General features: G+C 46.3%; 2 protein-coding genes across 2 annotated transcripts; both read left to right on the top strand.

The window, feature by feature from the left end:
• Positions 1 to 5,981: 5,981 nt before the first annotated feature.
• On the top strand, positions 5,982 to 13,651 carry LOC112890072 (chloroplast processing peptidase-like). The gene is made up of 6 exons (XM_025956921.1): positions 5,982 to 6,588; positions 11,124 to 11,192; positions 11,278 to 11,346; positions 12,198 to 12,284; positions 12,869 to 12,936; positions 13,035 to 13,651. Exons 1-6 carry the CDS (start codon positions 6,118 to 6,120, stop codon positions 13,186 to 13,188), a joined length of 918 nt encoding a protein of 305 aa, XP_025812706.1. The 5' UTR covers positions 5,982 to 6,117; the 3' UTR covers positions 13,189 to 13,651.
• An 871-nt stretch (positions 13,652 to 14,522) lies between these two features.
• On the top strand, positions 14,523 to 15,800 carry LOC112895597 (expansin-A13-like). Its single transcript, XM_025963569.1, has 3 exons — positions 14,523 to 14,661; positions 14,770 to 15,091; positions 15,206 to 15,800. The coding sequence occupies exons 1-3, from the start codon at positions 14,523 to 14,525 to the stop codon at positions 15,519 to 15,521; spliced, it is 777 nt and encodes a 258-aa protein (XP_025819354.1). The 3' UTR covers positions 15,522 to 15,800.
• Positions 15,801 to 16,107: the final 307 nt, after the last annotated feature.

The following is a 16,107-nucleotide window of genomic DNA, read 5'->3' as shown; positions in this document are numbered from 1 at the left end:
CAAAAGACGGCGGCGCAGCACTCTGATAAATTCTGGACGTCAACTTGTTTTGACGAATCCTGATGACTCGGACCTGATAATAAAGTGGGACCAGTGCTATTGGAAAGTTTATCTTCTTAGCTTTCTGTACATATGTGAACGTTGAATTTGTACTCTGTATGCAATCTGGATGTTATTTTTAAGCCGATCTGGTCCAGAACTCAGATTGGAGTCGAATTTGATATGTTGTGAGTCTCCTGCTTGGGTTGGATGCCCGAGCTGGTATTCTCCTCCTCCATGTCTCTCTCCAGACACTTGTTGGGCCTCTTTATTGTTCCTAAATATAATAATTTCCTTAGATAGCAATCTATTCTCAAAATTACTAAAAGTGTATAGGAACAAGCTCACTGTATATTCTTATGTATATTCTTATTGAATGATTATATCCATGCATGTCATGCCCACGTCAGATCCAGGACTAATATTTTTATTAGTCCTAGGCTCAACCTAGACCGGGGCAAATGTAAAAAAAAGAAACACCTGTTCTGCACTAGTGCATGTCGCTCTACACACACGCCCGCACCTCTTTTTCTCTTGTTTTTTCCACTCATTAACAAACTAGTTACATGCTTGTATAAAACCACGCTAATGCACTAGTTCAGCTGCACGCCTCAAGGCCCTCAACCAAGCTAACAACTCGCCCCCATCTATGCAAGGAGATCATCTACATGCATGCAGAGCACACCCTAACCAACACTGGATGCTGCCTGCTACCTGATCCAGGCCCGTATATGGTATGGAGCAAGTGGAGCTACCGCACCGGACCCCCAAAATTAAATTAAAGGACCCCCCTAATCAGCAGTTAATTAGCTGATGTCCCTAATCAGTAGTTAATTACTTTCAATTCCATGTACCAAAGCCCACAGTAGACTAGAGCCAAGGCCCTGGAATGAGCTCGAGAATGGATACTTGGACGGACGCTTCGCCCCTTGAGATCCTCGCACGAGCGGGACGACACGAGACGACGCCAAATACGGTCACATCAAGATGCCTCGCCTTGGACACTCATGCGGAGACGCGATTACTACCAGGCACCATGGCCGTGACCTGCGACTCGCCGATTTCTACCGTCCCATATCCGCATCACGCTGAGTACTTTCGTCAATTGAGAATTAAGAAATTAGATTTGATGAGAGTACTCTCAATTGATAATTAAGAAATTAGATGAGAGTACTCATGCTGCGATTGATTGGCGTCGGTCATCGTGTTGCACATTAATGTTTGATCACAAATAAATTTTCTCTCTTTATTGGTTACCATGAACTTAATCATTTTTATTTTAAGTAAGCTTTTATTCTATTTGTGATTTTTGAAAAGGGAGGTCCATTACTTTATCATATCTTCTAGGCTAGGACAATATGATTCCGGTGCTAAAAACCACAAGCAGAGTGGCTTGAATAGTTTGCTCAAACTTAGAAGGTGCTTTTGGTAGATTTATCATTACATAAGTTGTATAATTAAGTTTAAAATGCATTTAGATTATTTGTATTTTCTAGATATAGGGTCACATTTTGTGTTTCGCACCAGGGCCTTAGAAACTTTGGTACGGCCCTAACCTGATCCATTGTTCATGCCATGGTTCCACTGAATCACTGGTCACTTACATGCAGATCATGACATCTCTTTTCAAACTAACTTACACATGCACTTTTCTGATGGCATGCTTCCTAAACACGCATGTGACTATAACTACAACTCACACAAACATATTATGAAGATACAGAATCATGTTTGTAAACATGGTAAGGCCGTATAAGAGATAATAAGATAGGCGTTGCGTTTTGGTATTAGATGGCACACTTGGAAGCAGAACTATACGGGAGTTGGGCTTTTGTCACCTTCATGAGTTAACGCCCTTGCCGAGCCTGGGGCTGGTACCTAAATGGCAACAGGTAAAATCTGCGGGGACATATCCTTCAGATACCCGTACCCGTGAGCTAAAATTCAGACCCGCGCCCGCGTTCGCTACCTGCCACGGGCAGAGGACCACGCCCGTGCCCGCTATCCACGGATATCCCATGCCCGCGGGTACGCCCGTGTACCCGCAAACTTAAGAAAATCAAGAATATAATAACATGTAACAGTAAGTAAACAACATCTAACAGTAAGTAAACAAGTGTCCATCAACATCATCTTCACGGCGCCCGTGACTAGCACGAATCGGAGGAGTGGACGAGGGTGCTAAGGACGACCCTGCGGCAGCGGCGGCGGCCGGTCCAGGGACGGCGGTGCGCTTGGCGAGGAGGCGGCAAGGCCCCTGCGGTGGCGGCCGGTCCAGGGCGGCAGCACGCTTGGCGAGGAGGCGGCAAGGCCCCCCATGGCGGCGGCCGTCCAGGGGTGGCGGCGCGCTTGGCAAGGAGGTGGCGGATCTGGAGGCGGCGGATCCGGAGGCGATGAGCTGGCGCCTGGTGGCGGAACGAGAGGGAGGGCGCGAGGTGGGGGCACCAGGGCCATCGGGCCCCGTGCCCGAGCGGGAGGAGGGAGGAGGGGAGGCCCGGGTGCACCACCGGCGGCGGTGCGTCGCCTTTCACCGCGGAGCCGAGGGGGGGGGGGTTGGGGGTGCGGGCCGGACAGGCCCCTAGTAGCGCGCGGAGGTAGGAGAGGGGTGGATGGGCCCCTCGCGGCGCGTGGATAGAGGAGTTGGGAGGAGTGAAGAAAACCCTAACAGGAGCATAAATGTATGTATCCGGAGTTACGGGCCCACCTGTCAGCTATAAAAACGGGTATGACGGGTTTGCGGGTGCGGATATCAATTTTTTTATATCCGTGAGATACCCGTTGGGTTTGAAGTCGTGCCCGCGCCCGTACCGCGGGCATAAATTCAGACCCGTATCCGTGCCAGTCGGGTTTAATATCCGCGGGCACGCGGATTTTTCCTACCCATTGCCACCTTCAGGCCGGTAGCATGCTCAACGCCAGGGGTGGGAGCATGCTGAAAGGATCGATGGACCAAGAGGGGGGGTGAATTGGGCCTTTTTCAATTTCTAAAACAAGATAAAGCAGCCTTAACCTATGCAAAACTAGAAAGGCACCAATTCACCAACCGGGTAACTAAAACTACTTACGCAAGTTAGGAAGGATAAAAAGAGACAAAGCCTAGCAAGGTAGAGCTAACTAATGATCCCTAAATCAAGCACATGAATGAATTGCATGAAAGATAATGCTTGAATAAGTAAAGTGGACAAGGGACAACCGGATTTTTTTCCCGTGGTATCGATGTGTTGGCACACACCCCTAATCCACGTTGTGACACTCACAAAGAGTATTGTCACCTCCCAAGTCACCAAGACAAGGGCGCTCACTAAGAGTCTCCGTTCACCATCCCGGTGTGGTGGAGATCAAACCACGTACAATCTTCTTCTCCGGGCTTCCACAATCCTTGGCAAGCTCCGCGAGAATCACCCCGATCACCAAGATCGCCTAGGTGATGCCAATCACCAAGAGTAACAAGCTAAGGCTTTCACTTGAGCAAGAACCAATCACCAAGAATGGATGCACACAAGCTTCTCTCTACTCAAGTCCTTAATCTTGCTTCTTGAATGATTGAATGAACAAGTGTATGAAATGATGAAGCTCAAAGGTGGCTCTTGACTATAGTATGTGTGTTTGGGTGTTGCCTGGTGTCAAGAGTGTTGGAATGACCCATTGGAGGGGTATATATAGGCAGCTCACACGAATAGAGCCGTTGGAGAAAAAGCTGCCAGAAAACTGCGTAGCACCGGTTAATCCGACGTACCCCCAATAGTCATCGTCGGTTTAACCGGTGAATGTAAACTGCCCCTTCTGAAAACTAGCCGTTACAGCTTGGGCAGATTAACCGTCGTTGCATCGGTTTAACCGGTGAGTGTAGTCATCCATTGATCAACTGAAAAACCAAGTCACTGGACAACTGCACCGACGTCCAATTTTCAAATATCGTCGGTTTAACCGGTGAGTGTATTTGTCCACTGATCAACTGAAAACCGAGTCTCTGGACAACTGCACCGACGTCCAATTTCAAATACCGTCGGTTTAACCGGTGTATTGACTTGTCCTGACCTGTAGACCATGTTTAACCGACGTATAGAAAACGTGAGGCGTCGGTTAAACCGGCGTTAAGGATTTTTCTGATTTTGTGTTTTCTGACTTGAGTCTTGAATGAAATCCAAATCTTTCTTGAGATATAAGTTGAGAACCACTTATTTGAGCTTCTAGAAACCTGAGTGACCATTGTGTGCATCCATTTTCAAATGACCATGTCCATGCTCAAGTTACTAAGCCTAAACCCCTCTTAATAGTGCGATCACTACAAAACTATAAAACCTATACTAACCTAAGTGTCCTTCTCAACCTTATGACACTTAGGACTAGAAGGATTCTTAGTCTTGACATATTATTGAGTTGAATGCCGAGATCGCCTTTTTGAATAATGAAAATTAGGGGCCTCTTTTGACATATAACCAAATGAGCGATAATGATCTATAAATCTGCACAAACTCATTAGTCACAATAATGGTTGTCATTAATCACCGAAACATACCTTGAGGGCCTAGATGCTTACACATGCCCTGCGAGCGGGCCGCCATGGTGGAGAAGGGAGGGAAGAAAGAGAAGACAAGTATGCCACACCAGCAAAAACCAGCTCATAAATCAGTTTGAATTAGTGTAGGGGTAATTTATCTAGTTTTTTAGAGTTAGAGGGTGTAGTTGTCTGATTTTTCAAACTTGGTGACAAGTTTAGGAGCAAAATAGACTTTACTCTATTACTTAACACAACCATCTCAAGTGATCTTCCCTTGCTGTGGTTAGCATTAGTCATCGTGGACGGTTGAGGACTGATACATTTGGACCGGGTGAATGAATTTTAAAATTTTACACGCCAAACAGGGAGGGATTCATATGTCGCTCTAGTGTGAAATGATGCTGAGTGCAGAATGCAGTGTATGTGATTTTATCGCGTAGTGTTTTTTCTTCTCCCAGTCCGAGCAAGTCTTCTTTTGCTCTGACCCCGTGTGTGCAACGATTATGGCAAGAATGCTTGAGACACGAATTGTCAGCTAATCAATTCACTACTGCTGAAGCGCATTCCATTAGCTTGATAAACGATAGCTCAAGTTTCACAGGCTTGAAACCTTTTCAGACCTGAATATTTTGTATGGATCTTACTTAACAATAGCTCAAGTTACGTAAATTAATACTGTTTTGAGTGCAAACCAAATGCCATTGTATACCCGTCCTAAAGTTTTTGACCGTTGGATTTCAGCTTCCACCAACATCGCCGAGAGTTTTTGTGCCCCCGCGTCGCCCGCTCCGGTGGCTCGGGCAGACCCCAGCACCACGCTCCGTCCTCCGCGCCGTTGGGTGCGTTTCTCTCCCTTGAGGCATTTGTTAGGATACTTTCTGCAATGTTAGTGGTCTTCTAGATGAAAACGTTAATTCGGCTCGTCGGATGGACGACGACGGCATCTTCAACGTCGTAAACGTCGTATCCTTCTTGAAGGCGTCACCTTAGAAGTATTTTGGCTTGACATTCATACCTAAGACGGAGTCTGTTCTGTGAGAGATACAAGATAAATATTTTAAGCCCGACATCAAGTTTTTAAGCAGACGAAAGATGAAATAAACTGAAGATGCATAGAAATAACGTAAGATCGACACATGGACGAAGAAGAAGAATAAAACTTATTCTTCTATTTTTTTTCCTTTATCTTAGAGTCTTCCTTCTTCCTTCTTGTTATAGTCTTCCTTCTTGTATTTTTAGCTCCTTATTGTTGAGAATTAGGCTGTATATATCTACAATGTAGATATGGAAGACCGGATTTTATCATTAATTAAATTTTTTTTGACCGTCGCCAATCCAAAAGAACAAGGTAAATACTTTTTGAAAAGAAAAAAAAGAAAATAGAGCCCCACGGATCCATGGACCCGTCCTACCACAGCGACCAAACACCATCCGCCCCGTCCGCCACTAGCTTATCCTCCCCTCCCTCGTCCCACAGTCCATCCCCAACCCAAGTCAGCGGCTGACGCGGACGCCGGCGAGCCGCGCGGCCGGAGGACCCTCGCCTCCTGCCCTGTCTACCGCCGGCCTCCGTAGCCATGTCCTCCGTCCACTTCTTCCCCGCATCCTCCCAGACCCCGGTCCCGGCCCGCCTCCTCAAGCCCTCCCCGAAGCCGCCCTTCCCCTGCCCCCGCGCCCTGTCCAGCGCCGCCTTCCACCACGGCGGCGGCAATGCACACGCGCGGCGCCGCCCGCACCTCCGTCTGCGGCGGGGGGTCCGGGCCCCCGCGGCTCCCGCCGAAGCGCCGCCCGTGGGCCCCGACGGCGGGAGCGGGGGCGGCGGTGCGGGGGGAGGCGGCGGCGGGGAGGACGAGGAGGAGGAGGGGGAGAGGAAGGAGAAGGGCCTGCTGCCCGAGTGGATGAACGTGACTACGGAGGACGCCAAGACGGTGCTGGCCGCGGTGGCCATCTCGCTCGCATTCCGCTCCTTCGTTGCCGAGCCGCGCTTCATCCCCTCGCTCTCCATGTTCCCCACCTTCGACGTCGGCGACCGCATCGTTGCCGAGAAGGTGCGTTTTCTCCCTCTTCCTAGTTCTGTGCCCCCTTTCATTCGAAATTTTGGTCTTGCGCTGAGTTCTGGTTGCTGCTTGGAACTACGGTTGATGAAATTGTTAAGTATTTCGAATGATTTTGTGTTTTCATGTTGTTATTAATCAGCAGTGCAAATTCATTGAAAACACATTTTGCTTTTTGATAATCAGTTCAGTTGGTCCAATCTGAGTTACTGTCTGGTTGCTTTATCTATCGTTGTCATGGGTTCATGTTGGTTTGGGAATTGATATCCAAAAGACCTAAATTTTCCATTTCAGTTTATTTTGGATACTTGATATGGGCTCATGTAATTACTTAAAGATTTAAACTGAGCTGGCTTACTTTTGTAAAGCTCCTGGAGTGTATCAATACCTTCATTCTGAAATATGACTTCTAATTCTTTAATGGTATCTGTCACACCCGATTTTGGAAAGTAACCGAATGCATCTCATATGTATGACAGGATCAAGTTCCACATATACGATAGACGTTACAAGTGTATACCCGAACTAATGTCATAACGAAAGAGAGTATTATAGTATTTTATTATATGATCGAAAGTTTTAATCTTAAGCGAATAAATAAATATTTATAACTGGCAACGGACTTCAACTTCATAGGCAGATGACTGGGAGACATACGTCTAAAATTTCTCGAAATCTTCAGGGAACTCCGGAAAATTATCTTGTTCTGAGCAATATTGGTTTTAATAAAGTAAGCTTGAGTACACTTACGGTCAGTATTCAGCAAGTGGAGTAAATTATATGACATGCAAGGCTAAAATTAAGAAAAAGCTGATATGGTTTGACTGCGATAAGCATTTTTAGTTGACCAAGTTTTATTTAGCAAGCATTAACTAAATGTAAGTATATACTAACCCTTGAATAACTCTTGAATAAGTAAAAGAGATAAGTAACAACAACATAAATAAAGAACATCAATTTAGATCATCTTTAAGTTTAATTATCATATGAGGGTCAAAGCCGCTCTTAACCATGAGCACGGCTGATATATCAGTTTTCACTCTGCAGAGGTTGTACACTTTACCCACAACTCGTGTTTCCCTTAATGTCTGGGTTTGCAAGGCTCTTAAACACTTCCGAGGTGAGTGGTAGGGATTCACTACGAGGCCTATACAAAGATTCCCTAACTTACAACGGTCCGCTAAGGTTTCAGGCCGCAGTAGTCATAACCCCCTCTAATGAGGAAGACGCCTTAACCAGGATCATATCTACGTCTCAAGAGGACCGAGCTATACCTCATTAACGCACTCCCCTCTTACTCTTTCGGTAAGACCATTACAAGCTAAAGTTTCTAATTAATTAGCTAAGACCAGAGCCATGTAGTATTGTGGTTGCCTGTTTTCTTAGGTGGTTCTCCATGTTCCAATTAATGCAATGATCTTAATTATCATCATAAAAGTATTTCAGAACATGAGTAAAACTAGTGTAGCGTGATTTTCAGGTTATCTAACCAATGTCTAAGTGAAAACAACTAGCATAGCTACAACATAAATATAACAACTCAGATTTAATTAAGGAAGTTCAAAAGAAACTAGGCACATCATTAGTTTGGGATCCATCATATTATAGACACATGCATGCATATAAAGTAAATGTGTGTATTTAGAAAGTTATTAGGACTGGAATATGATCAAGGACCACTTGCCTTCGTCAAAGTACCGCTGCTGCTCAGAGACGTCTTCAAAGCCTTGCGCTTGCGGACCCTCAAACTGCGCACCGTCTATCGCAACACACAAGTACATACAAACAAGCAAATACAATAAATAAGAAACAGTACACCAAACAATATAAACAGAGCAAAACAATATTATAAAGCTACTGTATACGTTGCAAGGGTCGCGTGAGCGCGAGAATCGATGAAAACGGAGTTAAAATGGAGAAGTTATGGCTAAAATATGATTCCAGGGGCTTATTTGTAAAACATTTGAAACTAGAAGGGCTCTGAACAAAGAAACTGAGGGCTAAAACATAATTAAACCTTAAATCTAGGGTTTAAATTGAAAAACAGAGGGGCTAAGGATGGTGGGTTCTAGTTTAGAAAAGGATAGGGGCTTAAACAGAAGAAAAAAAATCTACTCGTGAATACTTTTGAACTACCGTGGACTGCGGGTTGATTTCGATAGAACTCAGGGGCTAAAGTGCAAAAGATCCTAGGGTTTGACCGGTTTGCGGGTTTTGACTCACGTTAGATTAGATCTAACCCGTCGGATCGGGATCCGATGGCTCCGCAGGGCTGGGGCGGCACGGGCGGCGGCACTGGCGCCGGCGGCGACGGCATACGGCGGTGGACTAGCCGGACTTGGCCGTAAACGGCCGTCCGGGCGCGTTTTCGACCGTGGGCTGCACGGGAAGGACGCGGGTGCTACGGGGACCGCGTCTAGAGGTTCGGGTTGGCGAGACGGAGGCCGAAGAGGGGCGCATGGCGGCGGCGCGCGGCCGCGGAACTTCGGCGAGGAATCGCGCGTGCGGGAAGGCGGGGAAGAGGGGGAAAACAGGCCAGCGGTGCTCCTTACCGCAACGCGGAGTTCCTGGGGCACTTGCTCGATGGCGGAAAGTGGCGGAGCGGCGGGGCGTCGGGCGGCTGAGATGCGGCTGCGGCAGGCTTGCGCGGCTAGTGTTTGCGAGGCGAGGGCGGCGGCTGCGGGTTGAGGGGATCAAGGGTGCGGGGCGGCGGCTTTATAGGGGCGATCGAGGGGGCCTCGACGTGTGGGCCCGGGGCGCCGCGCGGGCGGAGGTGGCGTCGTGCCACGGCCGGACTTGGTGTCGAGGTTGAGTCTGGCGCGAGGTCGGGGATGACCCCGACGGGCGGGGCCTGCCTGGTGGTGAGAGAGAGGAAGGGGAGGAGAGAGGGGGCGCCGGTTGGGCTGGGAAGGAGGGGGGCGACGCGGCTGGGCTGGCTGGGCCGCGCGGGGGTGGGAGAAAAGAAAAAGGCCGGCTGGGTTGGGCCTTGCGGGAGGAAGAAAAAGAAAGGGGAGGAAGAGAAGGAAATGGGCCGGGCCAAAAGAGAAAGAGAGGGAGAAAAAGAAATGCATTTAAATGCATTTGAATTTGAATTTGAAATTTAAATACAAATGGAAGACAAGCAATAAAATAATGCAATGCGGCATAATATGCCCAAGACCTATATTTCCTTATATATCTTTTTATGGTTATGTAAATTATTGTTAATTCACGGTAAATGCTCTAAAATAAAAAGAATTTGAATAAAAACCTTATGGGTCCTGAAAAGAATCTAGCAAAATTTATTTAGATTCCTAATTTGAAAATCAGGGTGTTACAGTATCTTTCATTGAAAAGAGCATGTTAGCCTACAGCGAGAAAATGCTTTCTCAATGTGTTCAAATAGATGTTGAAATCGACTGCAACCAGAAAGGATGTGATTCTATATCCTATGTTCATCCATACTTCTCATTATATTATTGCAGCCTCAAAACTGATGTTCTGTATTTTCAAAAATATAAAGACAAAATGTTTTCTGCTATAGTGGTAAATATGCAGTAATTGAAATGTCAAGAGAGTTTTCTGCAGTTAATATTCATGAATTTTCACACTTTCACTTCCGTAGTAGAACAGGAATCTCTTGCGTACAAGGTTACTTCTCTCTCCTTACATCATCTGATGGAACACCTATGGCTAGACATATATACGCATCAGAAAGATGACGTTGTGAGCAATGGATCGTTTCTTGTATTATGTTTCGCCCAACCATCGTACCAAGCAGTCAATGTAACCTTTTAGACTTTAGTTGGCTGTAGCCAAGCATGAATGGCATGTCTTGGTTGAGTTCATAACACATAACAGTGTGCCTGGGGATCTATTTTCTTGAATTAGGCCTGTGACGTATTTTTTTTCTCGAATGCGGCCTGTGAAGTATTTGAAGGTAATATGTTTATATGAGATCTGAATAATGGTTTCATATTTAAGAATGTGCAACTTTTTATTTTTGGGAAAAGACCAACAATTAAGGGTGAATAATTGCACATTATACTGCTTCTTCAATTTGGGACCAATTTAAACTGCAAAAATTGAGTACACAAAAATACTGTACATCTCCTGTTAGCAGCTCTAAAGTTCAGAAGCCATTTTTACCATATTATAGAGCTTAATTTTGGATTTTCTTTAAGTTATATGATCCTTAAGACCCAAGTATGTGATAGTTATCATGAACGGGGTGTTATGCGTCTTTCAAGCAGCACTTAATTAATGACTAATGCAGTTCGAAGCTAATATTGCTTGGCTTTATTTTTTTCTTGTTTGTAGACCAGTTCACTTTAGTTTTTAGTATTTTGTAAGTTGGGTAGTTTATCTAGTCCACTTGAATTTTTCATGATGACACTATGGAACGCTATTACTGTTCACCTATAGATGTTTATTGGTTCTCATTCATTCTGGATTTGTTTATATCTTTGTTGAAAGATAAAATGTTCTATTTGCTAAGTAAGAAAAGAAGTTCAATTCATTCCATAATTGACCATGTGAAAATTTATCAGGTTACTTACTACTTCAGAAAGCCATGTGTAAATGACATAGTAATTTTCAAAAGCCCGCCAGTGCTACAGGTACTTACATGTTAGGTATTTGTACAATGTTTCTTGATGCTATATGTTGTTTGTTGATTTGAAATCTTTGAGTATTCTTTTTCAGGAGGTCGGATATACTGATAATGATGTTTTCATCAAAAGAGTAGTTGCGAAGGGGGGCGATGTTGTTGAGGTTTGTTTTAAAAACAGAGCCTGTTCTTTTATGTGTGCTGCTATATCCCTTGAGTGTTAGTACTGCATAATTTTATTTTTGGCCACAAATTCCTAATTTGTAGCACTATTCTCTTAAAGTCGAACAAGTAAATTTTTCGAAAGGTTAGGATGTAGCAACTAGCAACATATTCTTAACATTGTTTGATTTTCTGGTTTGTCTATTGCTTTTATTATGCAATTGGTTGTTTTCGTTACTGTAAACAAATCCCAAATAGCATGTTAAAAGGTACTGAGATCCTGTTTCAATAGATGAGATTTGGATCTGAATCTTGAAATAAATCATCTTAGAGCAATGTGACCCTTTCCAAGCTCACTTGGCTATACCCCTATGGCATTATCCTAAACACATCATCACTTGGCTATCACCACTTTGTGGATGTTGAATTCAAATGCACACAAGCCTTTGCCCATCATAACCATGCATACCAGGCACAGTGGCAATGACTAGGCCACTACGGATGGTGATGCCATTGCTGATGTTGGTGTAGATCTCAAATCTGAGGTCTTATTCTCCCTAGTTGGTGTCCGTGGCTACTGTCTGCTGGTTTCCATGATGTGCTCGCCACAGCTAATTAATTTCTGTGTCATACTAGAATGCCTAGAAGTCGTGAAGTGCTCTAGTTTTTAAGGACATAGAAATAGCAGTGAAAACAATGGGACAAACATCCATTCTATGGGTTCATTCAATTGGCCAAAATTGTGTGCATGTATTAGTTTTGATGTGAGTTTGTTTTGGAGAAGTTGAAGTACTAGTGTACATTAGAAGTTACTGTACAATTTGCTGATGTTTAATTGTTTGGTACATTGCAGGTTCATGAAGGAAAACTTGTTGTGAATGGTGAGGCTAGAAAGGAAGAATTTATTCTTGAGCCACCTTCTTATGACATGAATCCAGTGGTAAGTTTTTTTTAGATGCTAATCAATGACACTTGAACTCAATGCATACATTTTGTATGTTTTTTCCAGTGGGATTTATGCATGTAATATAAATCGGACACCAATGTTTTGTTGGACTATGGACCCCCTACAGTTGCTGTGTATCTGCTGTTGTTTGTTACAAGAATTTACATGTCATAAGACCCTAGTTGACAATATATCTTGACAAAATTTTATAAAAGATTCGCATTTTGTCAGTTGCTCAATGCAATGTTATACCAAATCAGGAATTATAACAAATTTGAAATATAAAAAACCAATGAGAATTTATAGTTGCATTTTTTACACAATAGAATACTCAACTGCAGCATGTGCCTACCACCATACTCATATATATTGTTGCTTGAACATTTTCTTTTGTTTGTGCATGAAACTTGTCTATGTGCTAGATTTTGGTTGTTGTTTTGTTATGTTTTAACCTACTTAACCATTTTGTTTTATGGATGAAAGTTGTCTTCATGCCAGATTTTTGTTTCAATACGTATAAGATTGAATTCTTATGCTTTTAACTTACTTGACCATGTTTATGCTATCTTTCCTTGCAGCAAGTACCTGAAAACTCGGTTTTTGTAATGGGAGATAACCGAAACAACAGTTATGATTCCCATGTGTGGTAATATGCCAAATTTCTTCTGATATTTCTCATGTTGCCAAGTATTTCATCTCAAGAGTTCAACTGAATTGACAGACACAATTGCACAACCTTTTCAGGGGCCCGCTTCCAGCAAAGAACATATTGGGGAGATCGGTTTTCCGGTATTGGCCCCCTGGTCGCATAGGTGGTACAGCCAAGGGTTGCCTCAACCCTGAACTGAACCCTGAAACAAAGCCAGGATCACTTATTGATGTCAAATTGACCAAGTAGAAGTTGATCGATTAGTTATTGTAGTGTGAAACTAGAGCTTCACATGAGCGCCTTTAGATTATTCCTCCTTTTGTAGAATCTCATAGAGGAATAATTTATTGTGGCATCTAGCTCTACTAGAAATCAGAGAGGGGAGCACATTTCGTTCTCCCTGCGATTGGGGTTGAAGGGCGAAAGGCACGGAAGCCGTTTTGTCTCAAGGTTTCAGTTACCTTTTTGCCTTGTTGTATACTCCTTAGGGAAACTTGATATTCATCTTCCGTCAATTGGAAGGTGGTTGACCTAATCAAGCTGGAAAATATGATTTCATTGCTGAAATCTAGATCCTGGAGCATTATGTAATGTAATCCTTGTGCATCATGGCATGCATGTCGATCTTGTAAACGGAGAACACGTGTATATGTGCACACGCCATTGATTCGTCTGTAAATGTTCAGACTATACATTTGAGTTTGTAGCCTCAGCCAAAATCCATGGAACTAAATGTACAATGTCTCGAAGAGTATCATTGTGCCGAGCATCACTTGTTTCTCTAATTTCCTCTGGCCAAGGTGGAGCTGGATACTCATGACGGCGTAGTCCCAACGCGGTGATCCGGCCGGTCACGTGCGTGTGGACGCGGGCAGAGCTCGCTCAACGACCTGCCGCCGCATCTGCCACTGCCCACCGGCTTGCTTGCGACGGCGACGAAAAGCCAGGATCCACGTCCAGCCAGATTCCCTCCCGGAACGCCGGCGACCCCGATCCTGGACGCCATCGCGCGGCACTGACTCTGCTGGCTAGAGTGCGGAAGCGGGCATGGGCACGATAAGGAAGGCACCCCCCGTCCCGTCCCCTTTTGCGCCTCGGCACGCCTCGTCCTCCCCGCGCCGATGACCCTGCCGTGCGCGCGGCGCCCGGGCTCGAGGTCACGCTCGTCCTCCTCGCTTGGGCAACACAGCACCTGCACCTGCAGGCTCCGGGGGGCCTCGGGCAGCTGCGGCAAACCGGGCGGGTGTGGGGTTACGTGTGCGCCCGCCGTGTCAGCGCGCACGCGTCACCTCCTCATCTTGATCCTGCGACACCCCCGCACGCCACGCGCGCGCATGTGCGATGCCTGGCCGGAGATGGCCGGCCGGCCGGCCCGGCCTGGCATGGCCCCTTGCTGTGCCCGGCCGCCACACGCCAACCTTTTTCGCTCCATCTCCGGGTCGTACTGCACGGACGCTCCCGGCCATCGTGCGTGTATATATAGCAGTCGCCATTCGTACCGGCTGCCTCGGCATTCCATCACGCATTCATTCAGTTCGAAATAAAGCCATTCTTTGCCAACGAACAAGATAGCTAAGCACGGCATGGCCGGAGCGTACGCCCGCGCGGCGCTCGCGCTCGCGCTCTGGTGCGCGCTGGCGGCCGCGGCGGCTGGGCAGACCGGCCAGTGGCTCCGGGCGCACGCCACGTTCTACGGCGGCGCCGACGCCTCCGGCACCATGGGTAAGCCCCACCTACTACCTGCCGCTCACAACGCACGCACGCGACGTGCTAATCGTCGTTGATGAAAGATCGTAACGGCTGATGTGCGACGCGACCTATCCATTGCAGGAGGCGCGTGCGGGTACGGGAACCTGTACGCGCAGGGCTACGGCACGCGCACGACGGCGCTGAGCACGGCGCTCTTTGCGGACGGCGCCGCCTGCGGGCAGTGCTACAAGCTGGTGTGCGACCGCAAGACGGACCGGACGTGGTGCAAGCCCGGGGTGTCGGTCACCGTCACGGCCACCAACTTCTGCCCGCCCAACTGGAGCATCCCCAGCGACCGCGGCGGCTGGTGCAACCCGCCGCGGTCGCACTTCGACATGGCGCAGCCGGCGTGGGAGAAGATCGGCGTCTACCGCGGCGGCATCATCCCCGTCATCTACCGAAGGTGATACGCACGCAACGATCGCAGCACATCAGAAATAATTGTCTTTCTACACACATCGATCGTCGATCGATCTCACCACGTCGATCTCCAAACCAAATTGCAACTGGTTTGCAGGGTGTCGTGCGTGAAGAAGGGCGGGGTGCGCTTCGCCATCAACGGGCACGACTACTTCAACCTGGTGCTGGTGACCAACGTCGCGGGGCCGGGGTCCATCAGGGCCATGGACGTCAGGGGGTCCCGGTCGCCGGACTGGATGCCCATGGCGCGCAACTGGGGCGCCAACTGGTACTCCCTCACCTACCTCAACGGCCAGGGGCTCTCCTTCAGGGTCACCGTCACCGACGGCCAGACCATCGTCTTCGCCAACGTCGTGCCGCCCAACTGGAGGTTCGGGCAGTCCTTCGCCAGCAACCTGCAGTTCAACCTCTGAGCAAGCAATGCGTACGTACGTGCTGCCTCTGATCTCGACCTCCGATCGATCGATTAAGGTGTTGGGTATAGGATGCAGCATATACCTGGATCGATTTGGAAGACATGCTGTGGAGAGAGAACTGGTTGCCATATCTGTAGGAATTGTACTTATTACTACCTGCTTGGAAGAATTCGATCAAAAGATATTTTTGTTGATTGCTTGCGCTTGTAGTGTGCTGTGTGATGTACATAAATAGATTTTATTGCTCATTTCATAAAGCGATGCTCAAATTAATTACTCCGATTCTTTTTTAAAAAGGTCCATTTACACTCTTAAATTATCATAAAAATTTGATTTGCAACCTTCAACTACAACACCGGATAACGAGAGCCATTCAACCATTGAAAACCGGCAAATTGGACCCTTAAATGGTTTCAAAAGTAATTTTTTTATTTTATAAAAATTGTAAATATTCAAGTTTATACTAAAAAATTCATTAGTAATTTATTTTAAGTCAGACAAATACGAAACGGGTGCCAATATTTTTTTCTAAAAATATAACCTATTTGTTGGTACTCTACTTATCAATTTTTCAAATCCAATT

This window comes from Panicum hallii, chromosome 1, assembly GCF_002211085.1.
Source record: "Panicum hallii strain FIL2 chromosome 1, PHallii_v3.1, whole genome shotgun sequence".
NCBI lineage: Eukaryota > Viridiplantae > Streptophyta > Magnoliopsida > Poales > Poaceae > Panicum > Panicum hallii.
The sequence above is the reverse complement of the archived record's forward strand: the minus strand, read 5'-3'. Positions and strand labels throughout refer to the sequence as shown.

Excerpts from the sequence above, each read along its gene's own strand:
- LOC112890072 (XM_025956921.1), top strand. The coding sequence starts at position 6,118 with ATGTCCTCCGTCCACTTCTTCCCCGCATCCTCCCAGACCCCGGTCCCG. Across the intron at positions 6,589-11,123 it reads ACCGCATCGTTGCCGAGAAG|GTTACTTACTACTTCAGAAA; the intron begins GTGCGTTTTCTC and ends AAAATTTATCAG. Across the intron at positions 11,193-11,277 it reads AAAGCCCGCCAGTGCTACAG|GAGGTCGGATATACTGATAA; the intron begins GTACTTACATGT and ends ATTCTTTTTCAG.
- LOC112895597 (XM_025963569.1), top strand. The coding sequence starts at position 14,523 with ATGGCCGGAGCGTACGCCCGCGCGGCGCTCGCGCTCGCGCTCTGGTGC. Across the intron at positions 14,662-14,769 it reads CGACGCCTCCGGCACCATGG|GAGGCGCGTGCGGGTACGGG; the intron begins GTAAGCCCCACC and ends TATCCATTGCAG. Across the intron at positions 15,092-15,205 it reads ATCCCCGTCATCTACCGAAG|GGTGTCGTGCGTGAAGAAGG; the intron begins GTGATACGCACG and ends ACTGGTTTGCAG.